Raw genomic sequence first — 27,387 nt, forward strand, 5'->3', positions numbered from 1 at the left:
CAACTACATGCTCAAGTCTCTTACCTTTTTTCTTATCAGCTGGAGGGTGTTTTTTTATATGGGAAGATTACGTCTATATGAGTTGCAACGACCTTTCCTAATTGACTGTCTTTAGACTTGGGTGTTTTCCAAGAAAAATGTTTTAATCTGTCAAAAGTGTGTTTGCTTTTAACATAAGCCTTGCCCTACTGAGCCCCAGCTCAAAGTGGTCTTAAAGGGCCACGGTACTATTTCCTAAAAAATATAGGTATATGAGATGAGATCTGTAAGAAGTCCAGCCATCGTTAATGTAATAAGAGCAGTTTGCTCAACATGGACGTAACCTGGAAGCCAAAAGGGATGAACTGGAATGCACATGCGTGAACAACAATCACTTCACCGTACCAGGCAGTGGCGATGGTAGACACAGCTGAGTGGGCATGTGTACTGTGTGGCCGTCGCATTCAAAACGACAGAGCAAGTAGAGCAATGAATCTGCATCGAACTTTGCACTAAGCTTGAACATTACAGTGCGGAAACTATTTGGATGACTCAGAAGGCTGCAGCTATGTGCAACTGGTGATTGGCAGCTTCATCAGGACAGTGTGTCTGCTCATGCATCACGTCTCATAGTTTTTTTGGCTAAACATCAAATCGTCTAGGTAACTCAACCCCCTTACAGCTCAGATTTGGCACCCTGCAACTTCTGGCTTTTCCCAAAACTAAAATCACCTTTGAAAGGGTAGAGATTTCGGACTGTTGATGAGATTTAGGAAAATACAACAGAGCGGCTGATGGCAGCTGGGAGAACTGTGTGAGGTCCCAGGGTGCCTACTGTGAAGGGGACTGAGACATCGTTTTCCTTTTCAGATGTTTCTTATATCCTGTATCTTCTTCAATAAATGTCTACTTTTTAAAGATTTTATTACTCATTTATCTTTAGGGGGGAAGGGAAGGAGAGAGGGAGAGAAACATCAGTGTGGGGCTGCCTCCAGTGGGTCCCCTGCTGGGAACCGGCCTGCGACCCAGGCATGTGCCCTGACTGGGAATCGAACCTCGATCCCAGAGTTCGCAGGCCCGTGCTCAATCCACTGGGCTACACCAGTCAGGTAAAAGCCTCTATTTTTTCACAGTACCTGGCTGGATACTCTCTGGACAGACCTCCTTTGTATTTACACACTCGAGGAAGAGCTAGAAAGAAACACCTACCTCATAACCGCACTGCAGGACGGAAGAGGCGAGGCACGCTCCCAGAATGTTGCCCACGGAAGCACAGGCGCTCCAGAGACCAAACACCACTCCTCGCCTAAGACGGGGACGGTGGAGAGCGGAGGAGACAGTGTGAGACGGGGTTCGATTCGCAGTTCAAGTACAAAACGGCCAAAACAATAGACGTTCACACTACAGAGAATCAACGTTCTAAGGTTTTCTTAAGCATACCCAATGGCAAAACATGAGGTCTCTTCAAACTCTAAGATTTTATTATACTAAAGCTTCATTTAGGTCTCACTGAAAGAAAGTACTAAGAAGATTTAAAAAGACAAGTTACAGATAGAAGAAGATAGTGTGTGTCGCTTATCTCATGAGACTTGGTATCTGGAACATAAAGAAGCCTCAAAACCCAACAATATGGAATCAGACAATGCAATTAAAGTGTTAAAAAGTACAAGTCTATGATCATCTCAAAATAAAAAATTCTGAAAAGGGGGCAAAAGATTTCAATATACTTCACATATAAAAATATGCAAATAAGCACATGAAAAGACGCTCTATATCATCAGACACTAGGGAAATGCAAATTAAAACTGCAATGAGGTATCGCTGTATGTCTAGAGAAGAGCCAGAATCACAAAAGACCAACCATACCAAGTGCTGGCAAAGGTACACGGAAACTAGAACCCTTTACACTCTGTTGGCAAGGAGATGTCAAATGGTACAACCATGTGGAAGACACTGCTGATTTCTTAAAAAGATATAAACACATCTACTGTAAGATGCAGCCATTCTAGTCCAAGGCATTTGCCCGCGGGAAATGAAAGCCTAGTCCACAGAAGGATCTGCACACAAGTGTCCGCAGGAACTGTTCGTAACAGCCCGAAACTGGAAACGACACCCACGTGCACCTGAAGGCGGGCAGGTCGACGAACTGCGGTGCGACGAATCACTGTTTAGCTGTGGGGAGGACGGACCACTGACGCACGACATGCACGCGTCTCTAAGGATGCTGCGTGAAGAGAAGAAACGAGAAAGAGTGGCCCCTCTGCGACCCCACTGAGATGCGACCTGGGGAAGTTCTAATTAATCTAAAGTGGCAGGAGGCAGATGGAAGCAGTTGTCCGCAGACGGCAGTGGGCGGGACAGGGCTGTACTGGGAGGGGTGGGGGGACTGCCAAGGAGCATAAGGGAACCTTTGGGGGTGAGGTGCTGTCCATTATCTTCACTGTGATGATGGTTTGAAGGGTGTACTCATGCCCACACCCATCAAATGGCACAGTTTAAATATGTGTGGCTTACTGTGTACCCAACACGCCATTTTTAACGTGATGGCTAGGAGCCTGGTGGAAGGAAAACCAGCTCTTACAATAGTCTCGGAGAAAAACGCATCAGCTCTGAACACCGGCAATGGCAGTAAGGTTGGTGGAAGAAAAAGTGTTTATGAAAAGTTAATTTGTTCAAAGTTCACATATGTATTTTATCTACTTGATACATATTATTAACACACTGTGTAAGATTATCTAGCTCTTTAGCCCTGACCGGTGTGGCTCGGTTTCAGGCCGGGACCATGCGACAGGCAACCAATTGATATTTCTCTCACACATCGATGTTTCCCTCCCTCTCCTTTTCCCCTGTCCTTCCACCCCCTAAAAATAAATACATAAAATCTTTTTAAAAAATTATCTAGCTCTTTAAACATTTTTATAACCAGTGCTGCCCAAGTGTTCGAATTCACATTACCGAGCCTCCATTTGTTTTAACAAACTCGGACCTGAGAGCCAGGAAAGGGGGCCCGACCTGTCCAAGGTGACGGCTTTTCTCAACAACGTCAATGCTTTTCTGCATTCCCCTGCGCCCCAACTTTCTGCACCTGGAAAACAACTGATTTGAATGTGGCCATTCCTACCTTCTTCCCCAGTGCTAAAATGCCTGGATCCTCTAAAATACATCAGACCTGCCAAGAGGGTTCTGGAGGAAAGAGTGAGACGGGCAGGCTCTGAAATACCCCCCGCTGGCCAAAGGCATGCTTTAACAAGAAGCTGGCTGAAAATAACTGTGATCTGAGGTTGCCGTCAGCCCACTGACAGTCTGCAGTTTATTGTTACATTTCCCTGCGTCTCAGGCAGCGTGCATCGTCCTTTTCACTCACTAGTGCTGCTGGTTTAATAAACTTTAAAAAACAAACTGTGCTGGCTTTCCTGAATGTTTTGTTTCTTTGTAACTGACCCACAGAAATCGCAAAGGGCCAGCCCGCCCTGTCACTGCTGTCAAATAGCCAGTGTTACCCAATTTATAGAAACTCAGATGAAAATGATCTCCAAGTGGCACGTCAAAGTAATTCTCTTTGAGTGACAGGCTCTCGGGTGGTTTTGCCTTTACTTCTCTTTGCTCAATTATCTTATCTGGTTTGTATCCAATAAACCAGTAACCTTTATATAATTTTCAACAACCGTTGACTGAAAACAAATTACCTTAAAAAGCTTAATTAAAAAAAAAACAGCACATGAGCAGACAGCACCCCCTGCTGCCAAAGAAAACCAGAGTGGGACAGGAACAAGTGCCTCTCAAATCAGTTCTGTTCATAACAGTGCTGCTGGGGGTAGAAGGAGGCAGCAATCGTGTGCGCGCTGAGCACAACTGGAGCGTCCTCAGGGAGCGGCGCCTATTGTGACGAGACGTGCCACAGGTAAAACACACTGTTACAGACCCCGAGCCAGCAAGCATCATCACCACCCCACCCGCCCCCGTGAGACCTCGAAAGCTGGGAAGTGAGAGGAGTCCTCAGAGCACATGCGCTGACGGCTGCATGGGGTGGACAGCGTCTGGTGCATCCACGGGCCTCGATGTGAACGTGCAAACAACAAAGGTACAACTTCCGGCCAAGATGGAGGCTTAGATATGTGCCCCCTTGCACAACAAAAAGGAGGACAACCACAAATTTAAAAACAAAAACAAACGGAACTGACAGAAAATCGAACTGTATGGCAGCCTGACAATCAAGGAGTTAAAGGAAAAACATTCGCCCAGACTAGTAAGAGGTGGGGAGGACTCGCAGCGAGGAGGCCCCACGTTCTCGTGCAGAGAAACCAGGAGGAGGAGCAAGTGGGGAGCGGGACCAACCACACGACCCAGGGCTCCAGGGCAGGGAAATAAAGCCTCAAACCTCTGACTGGAAACATCTGTGGGGGTTGAGGCAGTAGCAGGAGAAGCCCCCAGCCTCACAGAAGAGTTCGTTGAGGAGACCCACAGGGTACTAGAATGTACACAAGCCCACCCACCCAGGAATCAGCACCAGAAGGGCCCAATTTGATTGTGGGTATTGGGGAAAGTGACTGAAAACCCGCAGAGAGTAGAGCAAGCGGCACTGTTCCTTCCCAGATCCCTCCCCACATACAGCAACGTGGGTTGCCCCACCCTGGTGAACACCTAAGGTTCTGCCCCTTCTACACAACAGGTGAGCCAACACAAAAAAGAAATGGCCCAAATAAAAGAACAGTTCAAAGCTCCAGAAAAAAATACAACTAAGCGACAAAGAGAAAGCCAACCTATCAGATGCACAGTTCAAAACACTGGTTATCAGGATGCTCCAGAACTCACTGGGTCCTTCAACAGCGTAAAAAAGACCCAGGCAGCAATGAAGGTTGAATTATGTGAAACAGAGAAAAATCTGTGGGGAACCAACAGTGACAGGAAGGAAACTGGGACTCAAATCAATGGAGTGGACCGGCAGGAAAAAAGAAACCGAACAGAAGAGAATGAAGAAACAATTCAAAAAACTGAGGAGAGGCTTAGGAACCTCCAGGACATCTTTAAACGTTCCAACATCCAAATCAGGGGTGCCAGAAGGGGAAGACAAAGAACAAAAAACTGAAGAATTATTTGAACAAATAATGAAGGAGAACTTCCCCAATCTGGCAAAGAAAATAGACTTCCGGGAAGTCCAAGAAGGTCAGAGAGTCCCAAAGAAGTCAGACCCAAGGAGGAACACACCAAGGCACATCATAATTAAATCAGACAAGATTAAAATGAAGGAGAGAATCTTAGAAGCAGCAAGAGGAAAGGAGACAATTACCTACAAAGGAGTTCCTATTAGACTATCAGCTGATTCTCAAAAAACAAACAAACAACAAAAAAAAAACCTTGCAGGGAAGAAGGGGCTGGAAAGAAGTATTCCAACTCATGAAAGGCAAGGACCTACATCCAAGATTGCTCTATCCAGTAAAGCTTTCATTTAGAATGAAGTGCTTCACAGATAAGGTCAAGTTAAAGTAGTTCATCATCACCCAGCCTTTATTATATGAAATGTTAAAGAAATTTATCTAAAAAAAGAAAACAAAAAATATGAACAGTAAAACGACAGCAAACTCACAGCTATTAACAACCAAACCTAAAAAAAACAAAAACAAACTAGGCAAACAACTAAAACAGAGAATCACAGAAGATTCTGTGGAGATCACATGGAGGGTTATCAGTGGGGGAGTTGGAGGAGGAGAGAGGGGGAAAAGGTACAGAGAATAATTAGCATAGATGGTAGGTAGAAAATAGATGGGGACGGTAAGAATAGTATAGGAAATATAAATGTCAAAGAGCATATATGTACACTAACCCTAACCCCCACATGAACTAAAGGGGGGGAATGTGGGTGGGAGGGGGTGTGCAGAGTGGAGGGGAACACAGGGCAGAAAATGGGACAACTGCAATAGCATATCAATAAAATATATTTATAAAAAAAGAAAAAAGGTAGAGCCACCAATAAAATAAATGTGCATCTCACAACACAAAACTATTTATCTATAAAAACTGATAATGGTTCAAATTAGTGATATTCCTGAAACTGGAGAATCACAAGTAATGATAAACAAAGCCAAGTCTTTGGGGGTCTTGACTTATTCCCACCCATCCTATACACTAAGCACGCTCTTCCTCCTGGTGGTCTAGAAGACACTTCAGCAGGTGCCCACCCTCACACCTTGGCCGCACTGCACACACAAACTCAAATGCAATCTAACAACTACTTAAAGGTTCAGGGGAAACGCCCCCACGTTCCGCATACTCCACCTGCGTCTTATTGGAGCCTTTGCTATGTGACGTTAGGCCAGTCCCAAGGACCACTTTGGCCCCAGTTTCCTTGTCTTTACCGGAGGAAGGCTAAAGAAGATCACCGAGTCTCAAAAGGGGGAAAGAAAGGCAAAACCCTCAGCAAACACACGCTGGGACGGCACATGAGATGCTTATGCTCTTTAAGGGGAAGATGAAAGAAAAACCAAGACACGCCACCTTAGCCGCACTCAGAATCTGACTACGGCCCACATGAGGCCGGAGTGAGGCCGGAGTGAGGCCGGAGTGCAGGGCAAGGGACCGACTGGGCCCGACCTTCACTAAGGTCCACACCGTGCCCAACACACTCTGACGTGAAACCCCTCCATACGCTACTCTAACTCCCTAACATGAAGGATGCGGGCGGTGTGGGAGGGACGAGTTAACTGGCGAGTCTGAACGGCCCGGTGTTAAAGCCACTTGAAGAGAGCAGTGACCAGGGAAGGAGGCGGCATACCCAGCTTTCCCAAACCAGTTGCCCATGACGGCGACCACGCAGGGCCACCCCGTGGACTGCAGCAGGCCGTTCACGATCCACAGGCAGCAGTACAGCCACTTGTTGTAGAAATGCAGCCATTCCGTGACCGTGCCAAAGACAAACACCTTGGAGAAGGGGAGAAAGAGGGACATGTGACATCCACCCGGACACGTGGACACACTCAACTGCCAAGCACTTATGTTTCTGCGTGAAGAACCACAGGCAGGAGACACTCAACGTCTAGACCTGGGAGACGCGTGGCCACCCCTTGGGACGCTGCTGCTCCAGGCAGCACTGAGTGAGGGAGACAGTCACCAAACCGCCACCAGCCGAAGAGGCAAAGATGTCACAAAGCATAAAACTCATCAGTGATCATCCCTCCGACTCATGTCGTCCACTCTGAAAATTAAATCTTCACTGTTCAGCCTCCTTTCATACCTACAGTTGACCCTTGAACAGCACGGCAGTCAGAAATCCATGTACAACTTTTCACTGCCCCAAAACTTAACCTCTAATAGCTCACTGTTAGCCGGAAGCCTTACCAATAATATAAACAGTCGATCAATGCACACTTTGTATGTTTATGTATTATATGCTGTATTCTTACAATAAAGCTAGAAAACATGTTATTAAGAAAACCATAAAAGAAAATGTATTTACAGCATCTACTGAAAAAAATCCCCATAGAAGTGGGCCCGTGCAGCTAATGGCCGTGTTGTCCAAGGGTCGCCCGCAATTCCGTCTCCCCTTCCTCGGGCCTGTGTCTGTGGAGGATGGTTACGGGGACTCAGTCCAGGCGGGTGGTTCAAGTCACAACCACACCAGCCGTATGGAGGGGACTGGGAGGCACCGGCTGTTACTGTCACTGCTGCTGCTAACAATCGGAGTAACTCGGGACAGGCTGCACGATCTAAGAGCATTCATGTAACCGCTTTTTTCCAGACAGTTCGCTTGTGTGAACATTTCATTTGCGGCTGAGGTCTCTTTTGGGAATACTTGTCATGGGTACGTATAATACTGTCTGCTTCCAGTTACATGACGCTCCGAAATGAGCGAAACTGGGAAGGACAGAAGGTCAGGAGGAGGAGAGGTGGGAGTTACATGTCTATACTCACTTGTCCAAGTTCAGGTCCGTACACTAAAAAGGGTGTGTTTATGTACATATCTCAATTTCTGTACAAAACTATTTAAGTTTTAAAACAGGTTTTCAAACAGTACATATATACATGTGGGTAAGCAGCTTGTGAATAAAGTGGGTAAATCTCTAAAATTTCAAAGAAAAAAATGGCAGACTTTAAAAAACAATAAAATAGTCTATTCTCCACACCTTCATTCGATCAACAACAATCTCTCGCCAGACCCTCGTAAGCAAATAAAGACGACTCAGACAACGGTCTCGCGCACGTGCTGCGCCAGGCACTGTCCCAAACACCTTGCCCACAGTAACTCGCCCAGCCCCATGACAGCCCTGGGTGGGGGGGTTCAGGGGAGGAAGCCGCAGCACAGAGAAACTGGAGAGGAGACTGAAACCAGGCTGTGCGTCTCAGGAAGTCTGTGGTCTCGGCCACGAGGCCCCGGCCTCCCAGGGAAAGCAAGACTGACAGAGACATGCGCAGACTAGGCAGGACACATGATCCGTGCCTCCAAAGAAATACAGGCAGGGAGCCGAGAAGAGGGAACGGGACTTCTAGGAGGGGCGTCAGTGAAGTAAGGCGCTATGAAGGAAGTGTCATTGGGCCAGGGCCTTGAAGGAGACGCTGAGGGAGACTATGCAGAGCCGAAAAGGGGGCCACGCAAGGCAGAACAAGCAGCAGAAGCAACAGCAAGTGAGGCAGAAGGGAGCCGGGAACGGCAGGGCCACACAAAGGAGTCTGATGGAGCACAGTGGAGATGCAGGGACAGACGGCCCTGGAAAAGCGGACTGGGACCAGGCTCTGGGGAGCACGGAACCCCACGACGCTATTTATGAGCTGCCTTTGCTGGGGACTGAGAGTCAAGGAAGGGGCATGACCCAGGTGATACCTTTAAAAGACTCCCCTGACTGAAAAGGTAGGCCAGGGGTTCAAAAACTAAACATTAATTCTACCACTGTCTTCTACATACAGAAGTAATGCTTGCATTCCAAAATGCCTGGCAAAAATCACAATTATCATCATCATCATTTTTTGAAAACTTTCAAACTTACCACTAATGCAGAGGAGCACATGCCAAAAGACAGAACACATCGCAAATTCAGCCGATCCCCGACAATACCGCTGATGAAGAGGCCCTAAAAACAAAGCATTTAATTTTACAGCCTGAATAACAACAGACAGGAAAAAAGAGGCATTGCAAACCAATGAGGCAAGCAAGAGAGTGAGATTATTTCAAATCAAATCTCATCTTCATGCCTAGACAAGCTGTCTCTATCAGGTTCACAAACATTTCATGAAATGACACCAGGGCTTCTGCACACCTCATGCACTGAGACATCATAATTCAGTGCAAACTTGGGTTCTATTTGATCCTCTAACTGCCTAAAAGGAGACCGAGGGGGGGAAAAAACCCCAAGAATTATTCTAATTAAACAAGAACATAAATACACTTCAATTTTCTAGAATAGATGAACTCCTAAACGCCAGTCATCCGCTTTCCCAAGGGATTCCTCTTAGCTTTCTGCATTCTGAATGAAGATGGGTCCCAACATGCCCTGCAGGACAGAAGCTTCGAGAGCACAGGTGCTGCCTGTTTAATGTGACCCTTGGGCTTCATGACATCACAAGGCAGGGAGCCCAGGGAGGCAGAGGCAATAATTAGTTGAACTTAGGCACAAATATTCTGCCTTCTGCTCGTCTCCCACGGATCAGCAACAATTAAAATGCTCAGACCATGGCAGCGAGCAGACTAAAGAGCTAAGGGCAACACACTTAGGTTTCTTCCACAAACACGTAAAATGGAAGTGAGTCCTTACTAAAAGCCTAAATTCTGATGTAAGTTTTTCTAATAAACTATCTATACCAGAGAAAATTTACACGATAAATGTCACAATAAACCTTACTCCCTCATTACTGACAAGCTTTCACGACCCCAAAAGAGGCACCTGCAAGCGCTGGAGATTTCACGTTCTGTGGCTGCTGCTCACAGTCTTTGCTACGGACAGACTACAAAGGGGGTGAGGAAACTGTCTATTATGCTCCGGATCCGGAGTCGGACACCCAGAGGTCGGAGAAGACGATGCAGCTCCACGCGGAGACCACAACCAGCGAGTGCTCCCCGCACTTCGTTTCACCTCCCAAGCCTATCTGACCCCACAGACAGGTACCGTCACCAACTCCACAGATGAGGAAACTGAGTATCAAAAAATGGTTAATGCCAGTGGGGCGGCAAGGTTAACACAGCTCGGTGGTGGTGGTAGAACTGGTTTTGCCACTAGGCTCCACTGCTTCTTAAAATAGTCCGTAAAAGCTGCTGACAACTCCAGATGCCCACACGCTGGGATTCTGTACCGAAAATGCCCGGGGTGAGGAGCTGGGGTACAGGATCTAAGATCTGTTTCAACCTTTTCTGTAACTTTCCTCTTTGAAGAAAAAAAATTCTCCTAATTACCCAAATAAACATTTAGAGATTACTTTGGGACTTCCACCCAGTATTGCACATCACCTGGGCTTCAAGCTTTAAAAAAAAAGGCTTTTGTTAGCACTGGACATGTTTTTGAGCCAGGAAATAAGATGCTGGAGAGAAAAGGTCAGACTGTGCCCAGTCCCAGCTGCTGCCACCACCGGCCCCCCAACGCTCTCTCGGCAGCCAGCACGGGCGTTCCCTAAAGGCAGACACTCTGGCTGCCCAGTCCGAGAAGACGGCCCCCAACAGAGTGAGCCTGGCCACCCTGGCCCGACTCCCGGAGCCCCGGCTCCTCAATGCTCCCATCCCAGCCTCCTGTCCGGTCCTCGTCTTCCCACCTCTAAATGCTGGGAACCCACAGCTGCACCTTCACACTTCTTCTCTAGCCTCAACTCTCGATGATTTCACACAGTCTCGTAATTTTAAAAAACAGGTACATACAAAGGACTCCGAAATCTGTACCTCTGGCCTGTTCTAGACACACTGACCTCACTTCCCCACTCAGGTCTTTGTTCAAATACCCCCTTGTCGGCGAGGTTTCGCCAGCCACCCTATTTAAATTATACCCCTCCCAAGTTCTCCATTCCCCTTTCCCTGCTTCAGTTTTCTCCGCCACCCTCACCACCTTTAAACGTACTTTATAATTTACTTATTTATTGCATTTTGTTACTGTTTGTCTCTCAGCTCCCACTCCAAGAATATGAGCTTTACGAAGGTAGAGACCTTTCCTGTGTTGTCCACTGATGAACTCTCACTGACTGGAAAGGCACCTGGCGCATGCTAGGTGCTCACCAAGTGCTTGTCAAATAAATGAATGAATGAATGAATGGATGAATGGATGAGGACACAAAGTACACGCTTCGGCCAATCTGATCTCTCCTCAGTCAGCAAATTCAGAACCTCTTATGAAGTTGGGGAGTCTCACATCTTTGTTTACACCTTTTACATCTTTCTTTAAAAACCCCGGAATTCTAAAACTCACCACGGCATAGGAGAAGAGGAAAAGAGTGTCCAGTGTCCCGAGGAAAAGAGTGGCTTCCTCAGCGCTGGGAAACAAGCGGTTGCTGCTCCAGACCTGCAGAAACACAACAAGAACCTGTCAGCCCTGCAGCATCCGCTCGTGCTCATGTCTGTCAAGCACCTTCACGTGCAACCCCTGCCCACTCTCCGAGTCCCGGCGATGCTGAAAGGAGCAAACAGGTCCTGTACAGAGAGGAAGCACACGCGCACAGTCAGAACTATTCACACAGCACAGCAGGCCTCCCCCCCATGGTTAAAACTATCACATGACACAGTAGCCCCCCTTATCCACAGTTCTGCTTTGCACAGTTTCAGGTACCTGGGGTCAACCGAGGTCCAAAATATGACAGTACTGTGAGGGAGAAGGTGAGGGAGGAGGAATGCATGTGCAAGCATGAGCAGTGGGAAGAAGGCAGGGAAAAGAAAGAGAGAGAGACCACACTCACGTCATTTTTTCAAATGATAGCTTATTTGTTTAAGATTTTATTTATTTATAGAGAAAGGGGAAGGGAGAGAGGGAGAGAAACATCAATGCATGCTTGCCTCTTGAGCGCCCCCTGCCAGGGACCTGGCCCACAACCCTGGCATGTGCCCTGACTGGGAATGGAACCTATGACTTTTTCCTACGCAGGCTGGCACTCAATCTACTGAGCCTCTACTGAGCCAGGGCTCACATCACTTTTATCACGACGTATTGTTATAACTGTTTATAATTACCTATTATTGTTGATCTGTTACTGAGCCTAATTTCAAAATTAATCTTTATTAGAGGTATGTCTATGAGGAAAAGGCACCGAATACACGGGGTTTGGTACTATCCACAGTTCCAGGCATCCACTGGGGTCCTGGAGCGCACCCCCGGAGACGAGGGGACTGCTGCACTGAAATCCATTTTCCTCCTCCCTTTACCTTTTCCATCAGTGGTACACAAGCTGCAGCGGGCGAAACCGCCGTGCCTCGGCATGGATTCCGCAGTCACGCCCATCGGTGCTGTATTAACCACTGTGTTCTTCGCCGCCCCATTCCCAGTAAAAAAAAAGTCAACTGCACTTCAGAATGTCCTGGACGAAGCAGTAAAAACTAGTCACTGCACCGAATCTGGCCGAGTAGGCCTACTTTTACTGCGCGGCATGACGGAGTGGAAGACGCACACCAGCGCTCCCCACACTGAAGAGGGGGCTGCGGGGGGGGGAGGCGTCTGTGCGGCTGCGTGAGCTGCAAGCGGCACAGTCAGTTCCACTTGGAGGAACTACTGACAGACACGGTGCCCAGTTCTGAGGACTTGCGTATCTGGCAGGTCGGAGAATCGGGCAGAATTTTCCTCAAAAAAGAACGAACCAGCCTGTCACTTCAAGATTCATTTAAAGTACAAGAAAGACAAATGGATCTTAATGTAGGGTTCTCAAAAGTTAATTGATACAGTTTCAGATTCCACACTGCAACTACCCTTCAAGAAACTGTCACCTGTCAAATTCTGGTGTAGTTATCAAAGACAAACACCTATAATTAACTGAAAAGGCTGTTAAAATATTCCCCCCTTTCCCACCATGTATCTGTGGAAGCCAAACTCTCTTTGGAAACCTGAAAGGACCACGTTGCAAGAAACTGAATTCAGAAGCAGACATGAAAACCCATTGTCTTCTACTCAGCCAGACATGAAGAGATTTGCAAAAATGTGACAATCAATGCCGTTCTCCTCGGTGACTTTTTTTGACTTGAAAAAGTCATTTTTCATAAAATGTCATTCATGTTAACATGCTCTGGGTTTATTTATTCATTTGAAAATAAGTTTTTTGGTTTTTTAAAATTTATTTAATTATTGTTCAAGTACAGTTTTCTGTCTTTTACTCCTATCCCAGCCCATTCCCCGGCCAGTGGTCCCCACCTCTCTCCCGTTGTCCCCCGCCCCCCGCCTTAATTTTTGTCCATGTGTCCCTTACACTTGTTCCTGTGAATCCTTTCCCTTTTCCCCTGAAATTCTCTCCCCTCTCCCCTCTGGTCCCTGTCATCCTATTCTGTATTTCAGTGTCTTTGGTCATATTTTGCTTGCTTGTTTGTTTTGTTGATTAGGTTCCAGTTAAAGGTGAAATCATAGGGTTATTTGTCTTTCACCGCCTGGCTTATTTCGCTCAGCATAATGCTTTCCAATTCCATTCATGTTGTTGCAAAGGGTAGGAGCTCCTTTCTTTCTGCTGCATAGAATTCCATTGTGTAAATGTACCATAGTTTTTGGATCCATTCATTTACTGATGGGCACCTAGGTTGCTTCCAACTCTTGGCTATTATAAATTGTGCTGCTATGAACATTGGGGTGCATAGGTTCTTTTGGATTGGTGAAAATAATTTTTAAAACTAATGTATTTTTTTTTATTTCTCAGTTTTTTCTAGAGAACAGTAAATACCCATGAACATAAACCACATAACCAAAAAGTTCACAAACTGCTAAACTAAATGATTTCTGAGATGGACTGGTAAAGAAAGGAAATTTTCACTTAAGAATAGTAAGAACCCTGGCTGGTGTGGCTCAGTGGATTGGGCACTAGCCTGTAAACCTAAACATCACCAGTTCAATTCCTGGTCAAGGCACATGCCTGAGCTGCAGGCCAGGTCCCCAGGTGGGGGATGTGCAAGAGGCAACCAATCAGTTTCTCTCCCACTCTTTCTCCCTCACTTCCCTTCTCTCTGAAAATATTTTTAAAAAATAATAGTAAAAAGAAAAATCACAAACAGCAATTAAAAATACACGCATGTTTAAAAAAAAGTAAAACCCCAAATTATAAGAGAATATATACACATGATTCTGAAGTACTGGGACTCATGTCTGGCAGGCTCATGGCACCGGTCTGTTAACCTGAACAGGCCTCAGGCGCTACTTTCCTGACGGGTGAGAAAGCAGCTCACACGGCGGGATGGACCAGTGTTTCTGGGAGCCAGGTGGGGCCCCAAATGTCTCCAGTTGGGCATTCTGCCACATTTTCCCTTCAACCACAATCTCTGATCCCTGATGCCCTCTGAGCTCAACCGGACCCAGGATTAAGCCCCGCTGGACACACACCCATCGGACCTAGAGACCTGGCACCTCAAGCAGCTGCTGCCAGTTCAGGGTTTTCTGAACTTTTCGAGAAGCCGGCAAACTCCTGCAGGTGAGGCTTTGCCAGGAACTGACAGGTGGCAAACAGCTTTCTTCTGCTTCACCAGAAGCAGAATTCGGCTGAAACACATTTCTGCTTGCCTACTTTAACAAGTGTAAGCCAAACGGAACCAAAAACAAAAACAATGAAGTAGGCCAAACAGAAAAGGTTCAGAAAACAGGTTAACAGTAAAAAGCCTATAAAGAAAGTCTGTCAATGGACACAGCCCCGATCAGGACGACACTATCAGCAGGTGAGAAATGGTCCAAGTGCACACAGCGATTGTTTAATGAAAGTCATGGACAAAAATGACTCAGGCGCTGCACCTAGCCTGCGAGTACACACGATTACCACGGGAACGTGCCTGCCCATATGGGTGCAGGGCTTTCTCGGGTGGTGGGGGCAGGAGCTTTGCCAACCACTACAACTGCTACTTCCTGGAAGCAAGACACTGTGGGCACATTCGAAAGGTCACGGTAAGGACGTCTGTCCCCGAGTGAGGGCTGTGCAAGGAGGTGCGGGAACTACTGCCACGAAGAGCTTCCTGGGCGGGCTCAGGCGGCGCGGCCGGGGTCTGCTCTCCGTCTGGGGTGCCCCCTGAGGGACAGCCGCTGCGGGTGAGGCTGAGACGGGTGCTGAGCACGCCCTGAGCCCTGCTTCTGCTTCCCTCTGCTGGAGAGAACAGCAGGCTCTCTTACGCTGTTCTCCGGGAAGGACTCTACTGCCCAGAGAAGTAAGACTTTTTAGTAGAATAGATTTTTGTTTGTAATTTTCAGTTAAGTAGTCCTCAAACATTAGATTTAACCATTACCTCTTTATTATCTATAAACATAGACTTCATGCTAGTCCCACTTAATATTCCAGTGTTTGTCCACATCAGTGGGATCCATTATAAATTCGTCAGGTATAGAGACTGTTTGCTTGGTTTTTGTAAAGCCCCTAAGGCAGCTATGCAGAAAAACAAAACCTATACTACGTACTTTCTGAGGATGCTGTTTAAGGCATTTAAGAGATGTTTACCAACATATATAAATAGAATCCTTTTTAGAGTTCAGACTCATTTTACACAGGCTTCTGGCACTAAGCACTTTTCCACTCTGGACAACTAAGACAGCCTCAAAGGGAAGCTGGAGTGAAGGCGCCACAGACCCAAAAGCACGGGGGTGGCGGGGGGGGGGGGTAAGTACCTGCTGCCTCAGCCTCTGCACACCCAGCAGCTTCGGAAAGCCAACCCCACACTGCGGAGTCTGGAGGAAGGTAGGTAGCACTGCTCTCCGTGAGGGCGAGGGCGGGGCAGATGAACACAGCCCTCCGGAAAAGTCAGCACTTGACTCCTACGTAATTCACCCACACTACTTACTCAAGAGTTCCGAACCACCGGAATGATGAAACCTGTTTTAGCAGCAGAGTAAGTATCCAAATAGAAAAATCATTGCAAGTTCACAACCAGCTCATAAAGTAACAGGGTTCCTAGAAGGAAAAGAGCTGACACAGCAGGGCTGAGACTGCTACCCTTAAGAAGACCTATTTGGCCTGCGGTCTGCAAGCCTGGATCCCGGGAGGTCCCCATGACTCCCTGCTGGGACCGGCGGCCATGCCTGTACTGTGGTTTACACTTCACGCCTGCTTTCCTTCGGGGGGTGTGGAATTTTCGTCTGTGCCAGGCAGAGAGTGCCCACGTGACCAGCCCCAGTAACAACCGGGGCACCCTGTCTCCCCCCTGGGTTTCCCCTCTCGTGCTGCAAGCGTGAAGCACATCCTGTGTGTCTACTGGTTTCCCCCAGCCTCGCCCTCTGTGCCTGTCCCTTTGCTGACTCTGCTCCGCATCCTCTCGCTGTAATAAACCACAGCTTTCAATGCAACTACATGCTGAGCACTGTCAGTCCTCCCAGGGAATCATCAACCTGGGGTGGTCTTGGAGGCCCCCACCCATCACCTAAAACACAAAGGCAGCCTCAGGAGTACAACCAGAAATCTAGGGCCTAAACCAAACCCTGTCGGGCTGAGGGAGCCAGGGATGTTCTACCTAAACAAGAAAAACACAAGGAGACAAGTGTTCTTCAGCTATTCTACAGGCTATCGGACAGCGGGAACACAGCGTGCACAAACTACAAAGCAGAACACTTTCACCTCAACAGAAAAACTTCCTAAAAATGTAACTGTCCACCTCAGAAAGCAAGAAGTTTCTTCTGCCTACAAGTTTTAAAACAGAAGCTGGACAGTCACCCTCCAGTAGCCACAGAGATGCCACACTGCTGCGGGGGCTCTCCGAGGCCGGTCCCCATGGAAGGTCTACGGTGACCACTGGGGGTGCTCGCTGTGCAGAAAGCACTAGCCAAGCCAGTGTCCGTCAGAAATCCAGCCCTCTGTTGGTCTTATTAAAGATTTTATTGATTTATTTTTAGAGAGAAGGGAAGGGAGGGAGAAAGAGAGGGAGGGAACCGTCAATGTGTGGTTGCCCCTCACATGCCCCCTACTGGGGACCTGGCCTGCAACCCAGGCATGTGCCTCGACTAGGAATTGAACCTGCGACCCTTTGGTTTACAGGCCAGCCCTCAATCCACTGAGCCACACCAGCCAGGGCAAGCCCTCTGTTCTTAACATCTTTCCTCTTAAAAGTTCCTAAGCAAGTGAATGAAACAAAATAGAAGGACTGAAGAGGAACCCAGAGGTGGGCACAGTTCCCTCCTTAGACCCCTCCCAGCGTTTTGTTCTGCTTACCTCTGCAGGTTCCAGGGATCTGTTAAAAGCGGTAGGGGTCCACTGGTTAGAGATGCTGACTTTGACATTGCTAAACGTTTTCCTTGATGCATGCAGCAACGAGTAACTACAAAAGAGAAGTACGGCTGAATGAATAGCAAAGAAAGTGGCGTTCAATGATATCACACATATATTCCTGTTGGTTTCATTCAAATTTAGAATTCTTCTGTTTAAAAAAAGAGAAAGTACTGCTTTTTAAGGACTACCAACTGAAAACCAGTCTCCGTTAAGCAAAATAAATAAATAACTAGTCTCTTCCATATGAGCCCCCAAATTCAACTGTAACTTATCCCTGCACATAGAAGGTGGCGCTGTGACTCATCCCAACCCACTTTAAATTACGATTTCAGTTCTGTAAGAAAATGTTTACGTCTTGAGCAAACAGTGGCTGGTCACTGCACTAGCCATTCAGTAGCTTTTCCTTTGGCTCCGGCTTATCCCCGTACTGCTGCTCCCCCCCACCCCACAGAAGGATACACCCCAAACCAAGCACACAAAACTGCCTACCAATTCTTACATGATTACGGGACCACCTTCCTAATTTCTACCTTATCATAAAACAAAAAAAAAACCACCCTCATTTTGGGTACCTTCAATAAAGAAGAAAATCTATTCAGAAGAAATAGCTGAGTCACAGGGTTACGAATAACACGCCCCTGACACCGAGAGGCCACTGAGGCCACCGACTCATAAACAAGGACAGTTCTTTAGTCATGCTGGCTGCTCAGCGCTCTCCCCTGAGTAACCCGAGCGCCTCCCGACCGTCTCTTACCAGCCACTCTTACTGCTCCAGGAGGCAAAGGGCAGTCCCTGAATGTGCCCTTTGTTCTCGAGCTCCCGGTTTGAACAAATAAAGGACTTTATACTGGATCAGGTCTTCTCAACCACAGCACCACTGACATTTCGGAGGCCTGAAGTGTCTACTGTGGGGGGTTGTCTGGTGCATTTTTGGATGTTTAGCAGCAACCCTGGTCTCTGCCCACGAGATGCAAGTAGCATGATGACCAGCAAGAAAGTGTCTCCAGACAGTGCCAACCAAATATGGGCCAAACAGCTCCCCAGCACTACTGTACCAGAGCTACGGAAAAGTACAGGATGAGTAACTAGTCTGTTTCGCTGTATGCCCACCAATCTCTGCTACTAGTAAGTTATCTCCTCCAAGGCAGAACGACGCCAGGAGAAGAGCTGCAGCAACCCGCTCACCTGAAGAAGGTGAGCAGGAACACGGCCACGTGGTGGTGGCTGAGCCGGGACAGGAGCGCGCCTCTGGGAAAGAGGTCTGGCCAGGCCATGTTCCCCAGGCTTCCTTGTAGCCTTTGACCTTCAAGTGTGGACAGTGAATGATCACACCATTTCCTCCTTCTGAAAAGACAAAACACATTATTAACATTACTCAGAGCAGGCAGATTATCCAAACTGAATTACTCAGACTTAACACCAGTCAGCATATAATCAGGCCTTGAAAGAAAAATCATGCGGGCTTGCTGACCCCAGATGGATAGATAATTGTATTTTATAGCAATTAGCTAGTCCTTAAGGAAAAAAAAAAAAAGGGAATCCTTGACCAAAGAGCACACCCTAACAGAAAGAACTCTCGTACAAATGGATTTTTAAAAAACTAGTGAAATTTAAAAATCACTAATTTTAACAGAAAAAAATGAGCAAAGGAAGTGAACCGTCAACTCAGAAGAAATGAAACGGCTATTACACTTGCCAAATAAAAGTTCCAATCTCACTAGTAATATAAGAAATGGTAATGAGGGCAAGAGAATGCTGCACAGTGAAAACAGATTGAGGCCAAGGCAGCTCAAGGTCCAGTGGTTTCCGAACTCTCATACGATGCCGACAAAGTGCAAATCAGTACAGTATTACAGGAAGACAATCCGGCCAAGTTCATCAAGAGCCTCTGACACAAAAATTTAATTTCCAGGGACCTAGTCCTAAAGAAATACAAGATGCGTTCGGGTCTAATAAACAAAGCTAGTTTTCACTAAGTGTCAAAGGAGCTTTTTTACTGTAAAGAAATGAACTCGAGTCCATCCTAAGAGAACAGGGGAAAGAGGCAGGGCGCTCCCGGGCCGTCTCTCCCCATTACCTGCTTGGAGCAGCCCTCTCTGAAAGCTGCATCCCGGCTCTGGCAGCCAAGGGTAATTAGGGAAAAAGTAAGCATCTCAACGTAATGTCTCCAGTTACGAGTCTGCAGAAACAACCTCAATATGAAATGAGTGGGATGATTAAATTACTGTATACCTACATGACTACTTTATAATAATTTAACAAGATGAATTAACTTTTTAGTAATAAGAGAAAATTTCATATAAAAAAGTAGGATATGACAAATATAATCACCTCTGTGTTTACATAATATTTACAAATAACTAGGGAATATACTAGTTCTCCTTAGGTAGTAGGATTATGGGTACATTTAATTTTCTATATACTTTTCTAAAAAGTCTACAATAAATGTGTATATTACTACTTTGATAATCAAAAGGGAAACATCACGGCACCGGAAAAGTCCTATAATTGATCTGCACTATGAGGAAAAAATTAAACTAAATTAACAAAGTGACTTGTATGATAAATACACTACGTCAAGGTAGGAGACAAACTCAAGAGCCCCCAACACCAAAATCAGCAAACCACAGGGCTCGGCCTTCAAGGCGGCACTCTCTGTAACTGCTATTACACTCCCGTGTTCACTAGCTGCAGCTTGGTAGGTGTATCCGAACCCTAAATACTGAGACCCCCAGCCTAGAGGCCATTCTTAATGAACATTACATTCGTTTCTCTTATTGGCTGCAAGCCCTTGAACAAGTCAATCTCTATGCACGGCAGGTGGTCTTCTGTGAAATGGCCTCTCTTCTAACAGTTATGTGACCAAAATAAACAATGTATGCAAGGAATTAAGATAATTATTTGAGCCACTGATCTGCCCAAGATTAATCCCACGTCACCAGAATGTAGCTAACTTCATTTACTCATTCTCCCCGAAAAATGGTAACAAAATTATGAGCTGGGTTAAGACTATAAAATTCCATTTAGACAATGTAACAAACTTTCTGTCTACAATTCCAGGAAGTTTAAAACCAAGAGCTATTATTAGTGTTACTGCTAAAGTTACCTGCATCCCCAAAATTAAACATGAAGTCCAAGTGGAACAACCCGAAGCCGTTCTTTATAGAGCACCTCTCTCTGAACATACTCACAACTTGAAACACTCTACTGAGTACTTCAGGAAAGGCTATGGATTATGAAATTCAGTAATTTATTATGGAAAATAATTCCAAAAACATACGCTCCAAGAGATTAGGATTACATCATATCGGCAGTAATGGGATGGTTGTGTGTTTCAGGATTATACAGTTACATTCACAGCATTAATGGCTGACGAACGGTTTGAGACCATCTGAATTTTGTTTCTAAATAAAACTCTGTTTTCTTGGCTACAGTGATGGGGGAGAAAAGGCTTAATTAAGTATGTCGGGAAAATGGTTTTAAACACTCACTTGCTATGGGCAGCATGACTTCTGAAAGGAATAGTATTATAACATCTGGTCCTAGGTAACGAGAATAACTAATAAAAATAATACCTTGCCCACTTCATCACAGGAGTGGCTTCTAATCCTCTACAAGCTCTGGGCGAGGCAGAAACACAGAGGCTTTGCCAGGTCTGAGCCCAACCTATGCATCTAACTTCCTGAAGGCCCTTTTCTTTCCTGCTCTGAACACAGGCTAACACATGTCTAAATTTTTCGAGTGTATGTACATGCTGTTCTAATTAATAGGGTCAAAATTCATTTAAGTAGCTTGAATTCACAGTAGGTTGTCATTTAGTATTTCTTAAATCAATGGACACTGAACATACATACAACTATAATGAGAACAAGAACTATCTTAAAAAAAAAACAAATTAAAAATAAGATCCTTGCCATCGAAAAGGATTCAGAACCACTGACCCATGTTTCACTTCTCAAAGCAAGTTCAAGGTCACTACCTCATCTGGTTCAAAATGAAGCTCGTTTTGGGTTCTAGAAGATCGTCCACACATGGTATGTTCCATTCCAATGTTGAATGAAGGATGGTTTTGCATGTAACATGTCCAGACAGAAGGCAATCTCCCCCTTATACACACTGCCTTGGAACACAAAACATTCTAAAATTTTCACTTTCTATAGATGTGTAGAGTCCATTCCAACCCAAATAGTAAAATTTCAAGTTGTCTCGTATTAAATGGACTGTGGGACAAGCAGACCACATGGTGGGAAGGGGAGAGATGGGCAGGAAAGGCGACAACCTGCGCGAAGCATCTAGCGTGCACCTCGGGCGGCCCAGCCTTCACCCGCCCGACCTGTCGCCACGCTCTGGAAATGCACACACGGGGCTGATAAACTTTGCTGTGCGGTAGCCAACTCCCCCCGCCTGCCTCATACGACCTCACTTCCTCCGAGGTCTCTCAGGGAAAAGTGAGCTTTCTTTTCCTTGCAAAACCCCGGCTTCTTTGAAACCCACGCCCTGGGCTTTTCCGCCCGCGGTGCTGACAGCTGTCACCGTCTGCCCCGTCACTGCAGACAGCTCCTGCCTGGCTCCTCCGCACCACGGCTCCATCTCATTTCACACCCACGGGGTGACCCGACCACGTCCCTGTCCTCTTCACACCACCAATCTTCTCCTCTCTCCCACAATACAAAGCCACTCCGTGGTCAAAACCTGGTCCCTGTCATCCCCGGTACCTGAATCACCGCCTCAAACTGGATTCCACGCATCCTTTCCTTCTGGAAAACTGCCTGCTTTCCTATTCTCCACTCCGACAGTCATTCAGACGTCATTTCACTGCAGCAAGGCTCCCAGCGTTCCCAGTTTTCGGCCACCTCGCCAATTTTTCATCATCCGTCACCCTCCTCTCGTCCTCATTTCCTTCTTTACCAACTCAGAACCTGAACCACGACACTATTTTTGCTTGCCTCTGTCCCCCTTCGCTGTGCCCGAGCAGCTGAGTTTTGCCAGAGACAAATCACACCTGCCGCTGGTCTCACTCTTTAGATTCAAAACCACAAACCTCAAAGAGCCTGCAATACCGCCCAGCCGGGCTCCACTTCCCTAATCGCCCTGGCTGTCTCAACCTCTCAGACGGCTGCTTCACACTCCTCTTTCAACCCCCAACGTTCTCTCCCTCTTCTTCCATCTAGTACCCAGCTTTCTGCGGTGGCTCTACGACACTCGCAGGTTCCGACAGCACAGCCAACCGAACACGTGGTATCCCTCCTGCACCGAAAACAGAATCCTCCACGCTCCCTCCAAACCCAGGCCTCCCCCACTCTGCCCCACCTCCGCGGATGTGTCACCACGGCTCCACGTTGCCCAAGCAATGACGGCCTTACCTTCATTGCTCCTTTCCTCCTGGCTTCCACACATAACCCATTCCGAAGCCCAGGCCCTGCTGCCTGCTACACGCATCCCATCCCATCCTTTCCTCTGCAGCCCCACAGCCGGCACGAAGATGAGCCACCCGATCTGCCACCAAGCCGGCCACACTGCCTCCAGCAGGGCTTCACTGCTTCTCCCTGCACCCCACCCACCTCACCATTCTCCACACAGCAGCCACAACGTGCCCTGAAGCACACATAGCTGTCACTCCTCTGCTCCACACACTGTGACGGCTCCCCAAGACTCAGATAAAAACACGCGACTTGTTGCCTTGCCCTCCCAAGACTGCACAGCCCAGCCCTCTGTAGGAAAGGAGGAAGGTTAAGGGTGGGGTTGGCGGAGGAGGGCTAACGATGAAGGAGGGGGCTGCCGGAGCAACAGATAAAGAGATTGGGCTTAGTTTTGTTTAAGTTATTAATTTTCTTTTAAAAAAGATTATCTATATGTTTATTTCCAGAGAGAAGGGAAGAGAGGGAGAAAGAGAGGGAGGGAAACATTCATGTGTGGTTGCCTCCCGTGCACCCCCAACTGAGGACCTAGCCCGCAACCCAGGCATGTGCCCTGACTAGGAATTGAACCCACAACCCTTTGGTTTGCCAGCCGGTGCTCAGTCCACTGAGCCACACCAGCCAGGGCTAAATTATCAGTTTTCAATATGTCCTATATGCCTAAGGTAGAAAGTTCAAAAGACACCAAAGGCGCACAGCGACATCTCGCTCCCTGTTCTTGTCACCACGTGCCACCAGTTTTTTCTGCATCCTACACTTTCCAGGCACAGCCCTTCACACTCACAAGTACACAAATGGCATACGACATGTACACTGTTCTGCACCATTTTTTTGCCTTCACTTACCAGGGGTTGGGGGTCTGTCCACACCTTCCCCTATGAACCTCCGCATCCCAGGCTATGGGACATCTGGGCGGCTCCCAGCCCTTTGCTAGGGTACACACAGTGAGGTACCAGCACCCCCCTTCCTGCCCTTTGCCCACCTTGCTCCCCACCCCCGCCAGCACCACGCCTGCACTCACTCCCACTCCCTGCACTTAATCCCTTTCTTGTTCTTGAACCCACCAAGCCCCTTCCTGCTCCGGGCCTTCACATGTGCTGATTCTCGGCCTGAAATGCTCTTCTCCTAGTTCTTTGCAAAAAGCTTGCTCTTTCTTTTTCTTGGCTTGTCCTTAGAAGTCACCTTCTGGAGTGATTTGCCCGGAGCACCCTATTTAAATGGTTTCCCTCAGCCCTGGCCGGGTGGCTCGGTTTGTTGAAACGTCATCCCCTACACCGAGAGGCTGTGGTTTGATCCCTGGTCAGGGCACATACTCAGGTTGCAGGTTCCACCCCCTGTCGGGACACATTCAGGAGGCAACCTATCAATGCTCCTCTCTCCCTTCTTTCTTCCTTCCTCTCTTTTTCTCTCCCTGTCACCCCCACTTCCTCTCTCTCTCAAACGGATAAATATATCCTCCAGTGAGGATTAAAACATAATAATAAATAAACAAATACGATGAGCTCCCCCAGTTCCTACCCGTCATCTCTGTTTCTTCCCTCACAGCATTTCTCCCGACCTAATTACAGGGTTTAATTGTTTGCATGTGTACCGTGCACCTGTGAGCTCCGTAAAAGCAATGGCCTTGTCTGTCTTAAGTGCACAGCTATATCCCCAGCACCTAGCGGGGCGTCTAGAACGCTCAGTAAAGTTGTTTGAATGAACGGTTCTTTGACAGACGGCCAACGGAGAACGCTTCTGCAGGGCCAGGCGCTGTGCTGGGCACTGGCCGGGCGTTACTTACTGCATTTAGTTCTCACGGCTTCTTCCAGCTGAGGACAGATTTTTACAAAGCAACATCTTTCTCTCCAGAGATGAAGTGAACACTCAAACCCAGACCTGACCCCAGCCCCTACATTATATGGTGTAGGAGGGAAACGAGGTAATTAGAAATATCCCACTTTAAACTTAGAGCTACAACTCCAGACGGGGGGGGGGGGGGCACCTGACTGGTGACAGCGGTTCTCTTCCATACTGCACTCCAATGAGAGAGCATCAGGCGGGCAACCACTTCACTCCCAGCTCCAGTTTTTACCTTTGCAAAGTACAAGGCCTGTGTGTGCTCACAGCACATAATCCTCTTTCCCATTTGTTGACTGTTTGCTGAGTCCCCAGCTGGGTACTGGGCGACGCGGGTGAAAATGTACTGAATGGACACGGAGTTCACTTCCTTTGATAGGACTGTGCACACTACGGCTTAGCACCCGACACTCGACACTTAAGTATCTTGTTGTCCCACACTGTCTATGGCATTTGAACCCATTTACCTGTGCCACCTCAATCCTTTTATTCGAAACTCAAGTGTTCCTGTAACTGTTCTCTCTTCTGAAACTGTTTCATTACCACAAATGTACAATACCTGGCACTGATCTGTAAGGTTCGCCCATCTCATCCCAGGGTTCCCCAGGCTACAGTCTTCCTGCCTATTCGGAATACATTCCAAAGACGACAATTTTCGAGATAAAACCTTGCCCTCGCCTAGACAAACAACTTATACTCCTGTTAATGGCCATCAATCACTGTAGCAGTTCACCATCACTAGTGAAGGACAGACAGAACCTTCGGCAACACACGTGATGCCAACAGCGAGCGGGCAACCAGACACCGCGCTGGCTTTACGGGTGAAGTCCTGTTTCTGCATCACTTTCTGACCGAGATTGAAGACTGAGGGAGGAATGATGTCACTGGAAGGCACACGTGGCCCACAAAAAGGCACAGAGTTCGAGCTGAAATCCAAGACCCTCCACTTAAATTCTGTGGCCCTCAATTTCCTTACTTAAAGATCAGAAGAGATCATTTAAGAGAGGGGCTAGCGCAGAGCTGGGTGCGCAGTGAACAGTCCACAAATGGGAAAGAAGGTTGGTGAGCACGCGGGGGTCCTGGGAGAGCGATGCAGGCCACACAGACGCTCCGTGCCCTCTTCCGAGTCTCACCCTGTGCGTCTCTTCCATCCAGCTCTTCCTGAGTTACAGCCTTTTACAACAAACCGATGATCTGTTTTGGTTTTGAGATACAGGTATGCTTTTGAATTATTTGAAAGAAATAATAACAGACTTCCAGTCAGGATAGAGGCGTAGACAAACACTTTGCCTCCTCGGGCAACCACAGAATTACAACTAGACCTCAACACAAATAACACCCAGAACTGTCAGAAAATCAAACTGTATGGAAGTCCGACAACCAAGGATTTAAAGAAGCCACATTCACCTAGACAGGTAGGCGGGGCAGAGACATGGAGACCAGCAGAGACGCAGGAGACAAGGTGTGGTGCAGAGAGGCAGCCGGGCAGAATGGGCGGTCCCACATTTGCACGTGGTGGATAAAAGTCCCGGAGGGTTACCTTGGGAGCCAGCCATCCCAGCCCCAGGCCAGCCCACATGGCCCAGGGTTCCAGTGCCAGGAAGACAAATCCCCATAACTTCTTGCTGTAAAAACCAGTGGGGGTTGGAGCAGCAGAAGAAACTGCTGGATTTTCAGGAGACACAGCTTAAAAGGCCTGCATAGACTTAAAACATACACAGACCCACCCATCCACTCTGGGATTCAGCACCAGGGCAACAGTGGGAAGGCACCCATCAAACAGGGTGAGTGCTGAGATAACCCCCAGAAGCCAGGCAGTAGAACTATCCTCTCTCCAAACCTTCCTCCGAAAAATGAGCCACAAAGCTAGGAAGCAAGTTGCCCCTCCCTGGCAATTACCTAAAGCCCCACCCCGCATAATTTACAGGTGCCTTTTCTACAAAAGGGCCACGCTACTAAGACAGGAAGTCAAAGAAACTCTATCTAATACAGAGAAACACACACAGGGAGGCTGCCAAATTGAGGAGACAAAGAAATATGACCCAAATGAAAGAACAGAACAAAGCCCCAGAAAAAGAGCTAAACAAAACCGAGACAGTCAACCCAACAGATGCAGAGTTCAAATCACTAGTGATCAGAATGCTTAAAGAATTCATTGAGGACTTCCACCAAAATGGAGGCATAGGTGGAAGCACTGTGCCTTCTCTCACAACCAAGTTTAAAAACAACAAAGTTTTAGCAACAAAAACGCAGCCAAACCACAGAAAATTGAACTACACGGAAGTCTGACAACAACGAACCCTTCAGCCAAACCAGTAAGAGGGGCAGAGCCAGCAGCAGAGTGGGGTCGGGCAGGGAAGATCCACCGGACCCACCCAGGCATGCGACCCAAGTGCGCCAGCAGCCGTGGGCAGATCCCAGGTGTGGAGAAGCAGGTGGACGCACTGAGGGCTGATCATGGTCACACATTCACACGCAGATAAACCAGTGAAGGAGCGAGTGGTGAGACGGACCGTGAAGGCCCCAGTGGAGGGATGCGGCTGAGGGGACCGCCACTGTCCCTCTCTGACCCCACCCCCACATACAGCATCACAAACCAGCAACCTGGGTGGCCCCTCTCTGACTCGCCCCCACATACAGCGTCACAAACCAGTGACCTGGGTAGCCCCACCCTGGTGAACACCTAAGGCTCCGCTCCTCATACGTAACAGGCATGAACAGATCAAAACACGGCTCAAGAACAACTCAGAGCCCCAGAGCCAATAAATCTAAGCAACCAAGAAATAGCCAAACTTTCAGATGCACAGTTCGAAACACTGGTGATCAGGATGCT

General features: G+C 47.5%; 1 protein-coding gene across 2 annotated transcripts in view; it reads right to left on the minus strand.

The window, feature by feature from the left end:
- SLC37A3 (solute carrier family 37 member 3) overlaps positions 1–27,387 on the minus strand; it is a 49,556-nt gene that overhangs the window by 18,908 nt on the left and 3,261 nt on the right. For both annotated transcript variants that reach the window (XM_037138792.2, XM_053656621.1), the window contains exons 2-7: positions 18,484–18,642; positions 17,242–17,347; positions 11,352–11,444; positions 8,955–9,038; positions 6,749–6,894; positions 1,189–1,285 (exon numbers count right to left, since the gene is read on the minus strand). In XM_037138792.2, coding sequence (XP_036994687.2) covers positions 1,189–1,285; positions 6,749–6,894; positions 8,955–9,038; positions 11,352–11,444; positions 17,242–17,347; positions 18,484–18,572 — 615 coding nt within the window. In that variant the 5' untranslated portion in view covers positions 18,573–18,642. The remainder of the gene's footprint in view (positions 1–1,188; positions 1,286–6,748; positions 6,895–8,954; positions 9,039–11,351; positions 11,445–17,241; positions 17,348–18,483; positions 18,643–27,387) is intronic.

The sequence above is a fragment of the Artibeus jamaicensis genome, unplaced genomic scaffold, assembly GCF_021234435.1.
Source record: "Artibeus jamaicensis isolate MK-2021 breed Jamaican fruit bat unplaced genomic scaffold, CSHL_Jam_final scaffold_2172, whole genome shotgun sequence".
NCBI classification, from domain to species: domain Eukaryota; kingdom Metazoa; phylum Chordata; class Mammalia; order Chiroptera; family Phyllostomidae; genus Artibeus; species Artibeus jamaicensis.